At 35.4% G+C, this 7,827-nt stretch overlaps 1 protein-coding gene across 7 annotated transcripts; it reads right to left on the bottom strand.

Moving 5' to 3' along the window:
- LOC107621813 (formin-like protein 21b) lies at positions 1,224-4,154 on the bottom strand. 7 transcript variants are annotated; one of them, XR_002356376.1, is made up of 8 exons: positions 3,858-4,152; positions 3,671-3,712; positions 2,982-3,050; positions 2,867-2,917; positions 2,712-2,792; positions 2,417-2,511; positions 2,269-2,340; positions 1,224-1,355 (listed from the first exon to the last, which is right to left on the bottom strand). XR_002356376.1 is itself a non-coding variant. In XM_021114153.1 (6 exons), exons 1-5 carry the CDS (start codon positions 3,939-3,941, stop codon positions 2,730-2,732), a joined length of 309 nt encoding a protein of 102 aa, XP_020969812.1. In that variant the 5' UTR covers positions 3,942-4,154; the 3' UTR covers positions 2,133-2,340; positions 2,712-2,729. The 7 variants fall into 7 exon arrangements, 2 of the variants coding, with proteins under 2 accessions (XP_020969812.1, XP_020969813.1); XR_002356377.1 differs by lacking the exon at positions 1,224-1,355 and adding an exon at positions 1,436-1,698; XR_002356378.1 differs by lacking the exon at positions 2,417-2,511 and having other exon boundaries at positions 3,858-4,154.

Genomic DNA, 7,827 nt, shown 5'->3' on the forward strand with positions numbered 1-7,827 from the left:
TCCCACTCCTTAATTGAACAGCTTGGCATTCTTCTGTTATCTATTTAGATAGCTGCTGTCTTGTCTGATCCAATTGTGCTTCCATATTCTGGTTAGCATTTTTAGTATCTTGGAGCATCTCCTTGAATTCTGCGAACTGTTTTGTTATAATAAGCAATTGCTGATTGTGTTCAGCAACTTGTTCATGAGGACTAAGTTCAGTGGATACTGCTTTAGCCTCTTCTTTCAGGGAGGACTCACTGCTTAAGTACAGATGCTGATTTCTAGCAACTGTATCAATGAGCTCTTGAGCCTCTTCAACTGTCTTTCTCATGTGTATAGATCCACCAGCTGAGTGATCTAGAGATATTTGAGCTTTTTCTGTAAGCCCATACTAAAAGATGTCTAACTGCACCCACTCTGAGAATATTTCAGAGGGTCCATTCCTTAGCATCCCCCTGTACCTCTCCCAGGCATTGTAGAGAGATTCATTATCCTCTTATTTAAAGCCTTGGATGTCCAACCTTAGCTGTGTCATCCTTTTTGGAGGAAAATATTGATTCAGGAATTTGTTTGACAACTGTTTCCATGTTCTTATACTTGCTGTGGGTTGGTTATTTAACTACCTCTTAGCTTGTTCTTTTACAGCAAATGAAAATAGTAATAATCTGTAGACATCCTGATCCACTTCTTTATCATGTACTGTGTCAGCAATTTGTAAGAACTATGCCAGAAACTCAGTAGGTTCTTCCTGTGGAAGACCGAAATACTGGCAATTTTGCTGCACCATGATTATGAGCTGAGGATTTAGCTCAAAACTGCTTGCTTTGATGGGAGGTATACAGATGCTACTCCCATATGCAGCCGTAATCACTACAAGAAAAATACCCATTCAGGTACACTTGAAAAGTGTAGCCAAAAGTGAAAAAAAATGATGCCTTAGGCTACGGCTACGCTTTTTGGGGTGATTCCTATTCGGCCGTTGCCTATTCTCAAATGCTACGCTTTTCTGCACCAAGGGCTACGCTTTTGGCGTTTGGGAATAGGCTACACTTTTCAACTGATGCTGTGCAGGACCAAAGGCTACGCTTTTCAGTTTCCATTTTTACTAGAATAGGCTACGTTTTTCAACACTATTGCATCACCTGTCAAGCGTAGCCACATTATATTCCATGGCTACTTTTTATAAGTGTAGCCTTAGGTCCCTCGTTTTTTTTTGTGTATACTATAGCTACTGTATATAAGTGTAGCCTTATCTTCTAATAAAAGTCATTAGTCAACTATACATGTATCCATTCCCAACACTACTCTATCTTAGCCAATAAACCATAATAATAATCAACTTAATCTTCATTATCATCATCCTCAATATTATCCTGCATAATTATATAGAAAAGTAATTAGAAAAATATTTATAATGACATTCGCGATTATAAAAATTAAAAAACCAAACTCAAAACTATCAATGACTGATATCATTAATCCTTTCTGTACCGTGTACAAGTTTCACCAATGCATAGTAGTGTTTCACAAATCCAAAATTAGAATTCAAAGATAAAAAAAGTATAAGCTATAAACCGTAAGATAAAGAGCTATAATTTAAAAAATCATCACCCTAGCAGCTAGACAAAAATCCCCTGCCTCCCACCACAATGCCAAAATCAGAACTGTTGCCACAAAGTTTCCCTATTCTCTTCACATTTGAAAAGTTAAACTCTCCTACACAAGCCAATCTTGAATTATTACTCCTCGAACTACTACTACATGCAGCAGCAACATATAGAACATGATTAGGACTAGCACCTAAAAACTAAAATTTTAATATATTATTATCATGTTATACATACTATATCTGCTGTTGTAACATTTTTTTTAAATTAAAACTAATAACTTTAATTTGAAAATACTAATACTATAAGTCTATAACCATAGCTAGTATTATTTGCTTTTTATCGGTAGATGAATAAAAAAATAGGGAAAAATTCATATATACCAAGTCATCCCATGTTTCTAGTTCATGGTGAAAAGAAAAGAACCAAAAATAGCAATATAACTTTCAGCCATAGCAAACGGAAGTGCACAAAATCAGAAATACAACAACCAGAATTGCACAAACAATTTTGAGCCACAAACAAACGGAAGTGACACACATATCATTGCAAGAAGTTAGAGGAGGAGATATGTGCTTAGTTTTACAAGGGAACAAAGTGAAACAGAACCAATAAACCAACCAAACTAGCAATTAGCAGTTGAATAATTTTCTTTTTCCAACCAAGCATAAATCATCACCTTAGTCGCAGCTTCCAGGCTTACAAGGTCTAAGTGGAAGTCGAGCAGTCCAGGCGACCTATCAGCTAGAACCTAGAGCCAAAATAGCAAAATAGAAAGAAGATAAGTGATCAAATGATATATTCCTTTAGTGCAATTGTTATTATACCTTGCAAAGATAGTGCATCAGTGTCATCTTATTGTTAGAAGCACGAGTGTCAGTAAGCTTTAAAAGACTATCCTACTTGAATCCAATTACGGATCTTGCATAAATTAAATAAATAAATAGTAATCCATAAACTGTAAGTTTACGTTAGACAAGATCTAACAGAATCAAATTAAATTTTAACTGCTGAAAAATTAAGAAGGGCCTGTGATTATCCAAACATAGAAAATTGAGAGAGCTAGAACGATGTCCTAGAGAATGATAAGGACATTAACATTTAAAGGAAAAAAGTACATACCCCTAGCTGTTCCTTGATTTAATGTATTACCCAATAAAAAAGAATTTTCTTCATGATCTTAAGCTTGACAGACTTTCGGACCTATTCCCAAGAGAAAATGCATGAGGTCAAAGAAATACCAATAACACAATTTGTTAGTTTCATGCACAATGTACCTCTTCACAAGCAGAGTTCACAGTTTTTAAACTCTTCTTAAATTCTGTAACCTGCAAAAAGAAAAAAGCATAACTGAATCAAACATAAAGAAAAACATAGCAAGCACCACCATACCTGAGACAGAAATTGAATCTTGAAAGAGAATACTCTTAACTTTGACTCTACTCGTGGCACCTTCATCAGCTATAAAAAATACTGAAACATGACCAAATATATACAAGGATATGATTATAGATACATAGTATGATATTGCATTAGGAAAGACCAAAAGAATTGTTTTATAACCAACATCTAAAGGAAAAACGGGGACATGTAATAAATTGCTTCTTTCTTTCTAGAAGCAAGCAGGCAACAACAAATCTGTAACTATACGTGATATAGACCTTGAATTCATATGAGCTGCCTTCCAAGGAAACAGACTTCTTGCACAATTTTATTGATCATTATCATATGTTAGATTCACTTCCAAAATCAAAGCCTTGCCGTATTCGGTTCTTTAACCTTTGCAGCTAATTATTTATACCCAGAATTTTGCAATTTCCAGTTTCCATGCCAACAAGTGTTTTTTCTTTTCTTTTTTCCCTTAAAATAAGTTTCCTCTCTTCTCTACTTCATTTCTCCACCATTCCTCCCAACTCCCTATCAGATTTTAAAGTAAGTAAAGGGTCTAAGAAATCAAATGCTGGTAGACGGATCCTAGTTATGGAGCCTACAAACAGTATCCTATATAATTTTGAGTACTTAGATTTACACTAAATTAGCTATCATAAATAATGATATGGCTATAACAAATTAGTACACACCTGTTCGCATTTTCCCAAATTCTCTTTGTCACCAGTGTATCCCTTCATAAACAAGGGGAATCAAAATTAGAAAAGCAAACAAACCAGAGTAAAAGATATGTTTCCGTAACAGCAGATGCCAAATGAGAGACCTTAGCTGACAAAACAAGATGTAAGAATTAAGTATGATAAGTTTGTTAATCTTTACCTTCAAAAGTTCCATCTCTTCTTTGGTAGGACAAAACTTAATGAGATTTTCCACCTGATCTACATCTAATATTGATTCATCCATAGCCAGCACAGCAGCCTGAGAATATCCATTTTAACATGTTAGATAATACTTAACCACATTGTTCGAGGTGGATATTTCAGATTTGCTGGCAAGAGCTATTATCGGTGGCCTTAGGAACATATACAAGTCAATCAAATTTCAATAAGCATCTTCTATGTAAATAAAAAACACTAATATTTACTAGAAAGCAACATGCATAAGAATGATATTTTCATTATAAATTCTTCTATCTTGAATGATCAAAAAACTTATTCACACCAATTTTCAGCTTACCATCATATCAGGAAGTGGCATCTTAACCTACCAAATCAATGAATACAAGTATGTAACCAATAATCCTGGATTATTCTTTGAACCACTAGTTGTGAATGAACCTTAGTCTCATTAGTCTTTGTATCCTTTCCACTGACTTTGCCTTCCTGGAACAGATTCAGCGCCTGACACAGGCTGCACGAATCCAATATCAGTGATGAGAAGGAAGAGCTTAAAGAACCATTGATCAGTAATTTCCAATCTTCTGGCTTCTATCTGCATTAGCTCTGTAAATTCATAGCACACACAAACCACAAATGGTGTTAGAAATAATAAACTCTGTTTGAAGAGGCGACAATTTGCACACTTGAGGCCAATAATCTTCTCAAACGAAAAAGAAAACCCTAACGAAGCAAGAAGCAGAAACTCATAAAATTAGAAAGCCCAAAAAATAAAACCCCCAAAGCCTTCAAAAATTCACAGAAGAAAAATCCATACACAAAGAACAAGTGAGACAGAGGGTGAGACAAAGAGAGAGCGAATGAGATAAAAAGTGAGATGACGAGCGACAAAGAGAATGAGATTGAGAATTATTGTAGGTGGTCTGCGATTGCTTCTCGGCTACCAGGAAGCTAAAACCATTCATGCAGTAAAACCCCTAATTAACAACCCTAAAAGTGGAACCCAAAACCTCCCAAATTTCACAGAACAAACTGAAAATCGATACATACCTTCTCAGGTGAGAGTGTGAGCTGGTGAGCGGCGCAGCGATGTAGTGAGTGGTGGGTGGTGACTGGCGGTGAATGGTGACTGGGTGATGAGCAAGGGTTCTTCGCGATGATGAGTGATGAGCTTTGGAGGGAACAAAGGCGCTGTGATTCATGTGGTTCCAGAAAGGGGATAAAGGGGATAATGAGCTTTGGAGGGAACCAAAATTTCACTAAGTGTTGTGAGTTTTCTTTAATTTGGATCGAAAAAAAAAAGAGGGAAAAGCGCTTATTAGGCATCATTTTAAAAGCATACCCAAAACTTAATAAATAGGCTACCTTCAAAAAGCGTTCCCTTTGATATAAAAAGTGGACCCATATATATTAACATAGGGCTACGCTTTATAAGTGATTTCTATAATACCTAAGGCTACACTTTTTAAATGATGCAAGAATTGTGTTTCCTTTTCTCTAAAAAAAAGGCAACACTGAGAAAAGCGTAGCCTATTCTATAAATAGGCTACACTTTTCAAATGTAGCTTAAAAAAATGTAGCTGAATGGGTATTTTTCTTGTAGTGAATGGGGTTAGCATATGACCCCAGAGTCCTTCTGGACTGTTCATTTCCACTTAGGTCCGTGACGGAGAAAAGGGAATTGACGTGAATTGCAAATAAAATGTATTTTTAATTTTTTTATTTTATTTAATTAAAATCAAACCAAATAAATAAAAAAAGAAATAAGATAAAATAAAATAATTAGAAATTAAAATATAAATTTCAAAAACTAAAATAATTACTTAATTAAGAAGATTTGAAAAACTTTGGATATGATTTTTGAAAGGGATTTTGAATTTTGAAATTTCAAAACTAAGATAAGATAAAATAAAAATTTTTTAAAATAAAAATATGAATTTTTAAATGAAATTTTCAAATATTCAATTAAATAAATATGAAAGATATTTTTGAATTTAATGAGAAAAGAGAAAAACAATAAAATGACACCAAACTTATAATTTTTTTTATCAAAACAAAGAAAACAAACAGGAAAACTTTGAATATCAAGATGAACGCTGAGAGTAACTTTTGAAAAATTTTTAAGAAACCAGAAACACAAAGGACACCAAACTTAAAAATTTCTGTACTCTGAGCACTAATAATTCGAAAAAAAATGAAAGAAAAATAATCTTATGCAATTGACACCAAACTTAAAATATGGAACAAAACTCAAATAGAAGACTAAATTATGAAGTTATTGGTTTTAAAAATTTTCAAAAATAATTTAGAAAAATAAAATAAGGATTTTAAAATTTTAACCAAAAACAATAATAGAAGACTCTAAACCAAAAAGAAAAATTTTTCCTAATCTAAGCAACAAAATAAACCGTCAGTTGTCCAAACTCGAACAATCCCCGGCAACGGCGCCAAAAACTTGGTGCACGAAATCACAATCACACTTTTGCAATTCCGCACAACTAACCAGCAAGTGCACTAGGTCGTCCAAGTAATACCTTACGTGAGTAAGGGTCGATCCCAAGGAGATTGTCGGCTTGAAGCAAGCTATGGTTATCTTGTAACTCTTAGTCAGGATATCAATAATAATTCTCAGTTTTAATTGGAATGAGTAAAAGAACATGGATTAAATAATACTTGTTATGCAGTAATGGAGAACAGGTTGAGGTTTTGGAGATGCTCTGTCTTCTGAATTTCTACTTTCCTACTGTCTTCTTCTTCACGCACACAAGGCTCCTTCCACGGTAAGCTGTATGTTGGTGGATCACTGTTGTCAATGGCTACCATCCGTCCTCTCAGTGAAAATGGTCCAGCTACGGGTTTCGTAGGGCTAGTCATCTGTCGGTTCTCACTAGTGTTGGAATATGATCCATTGATCCTTTTGCACACTATCACTGCGCCCAACATTTGTGAGTTTGAAGGTCGTTACAGTCATCCCTTCGCGGATCCTACTCGGAATACCACAGACAAGGTATAGACTTTTCGGATCTCAAGAATGCTGCCAATTGATTCTAGCTTATACCACGAAGACTCTGATCTCACAGATTTGAATGCTCTATTGTCAGGAGAGGCAATCAAACCCGTGATCCAGGAACCAACGAGATACACACTCAATCTAAGGTAGAACGGAAGTGGTTGTCAGGCACGCGTTCATAGGTTGAGAATGGTGATGAGTGTCACGGATCATCACATTCATCATGTTGAAGTGCGAGTGAATATCTTAGAATAGAAACAAGCGTGATTGAATAGAAAATAGTAGTAATTGTATTAATCCATCGAGACATAGCAGAGCTCCTCAACCCCAACCATGGAGTTTAGAGACTCATGCCGTAGAAGATACAAAATTCAGATGTAAAAATGTCATGAGGTACAAAATGAATCTCCAAAAGTGGTTTTTATAATAAACAAGTGACCTAGGTTTACAGAAAATGAGTAGGCTAGGATAGATAGTGCAGAAATCCACTTTTGGGCCCACTTGGTGGGTGTTTGGGTCGAGCATTGAAGCTTTCACGTGCATAGACTATTCCTGGCATTAAACTTTTGCTTTTGTGCCAGTTTGGGCGTTTAACTCCAACTTTTATGCCAGTTCTGGCATTTAACGCCAGAAAATGGTAGAAAGTTGGCGTTTAGACGCCAGTTTGTGTCATCAAAACTTGAGCAAAGTATGAACTATTACGTATTGCTCGAAAGCCCAAGATGTTTACTTTCCAACGCAATTGAGAGCATGCAAATTGGGTTTCTGTAGCTCCAGAAAATCCATTTCGAGTGCAGAGAGGTCAGAATCCAACAGCATCTGCGGTCCTTTCTCAGCCTCTGAATCAGATTTTTGCTCAGGTCCCTCAATTTCAGCCAGAAAATACCTGAAATTACAGAAAAACACACAAACTCATAGTAAAGTCCAGAAATGTGATTTTTGC

The sequence above is a fragment of the Arachis ipaensis genome, chromosome B10, assembly GCF_000816755.2.
Source record: "Arachis ipaensis cultivar K30076 chromosome B10, Araip1.1, whole genome shotgun sequence".
Lineage (NCBI taxonomy): Eukaryota > Viridiplantae > Streptophyta > Magnoliopsida > Fabales > Fabaceae > Arachis > Arachis ipaensis.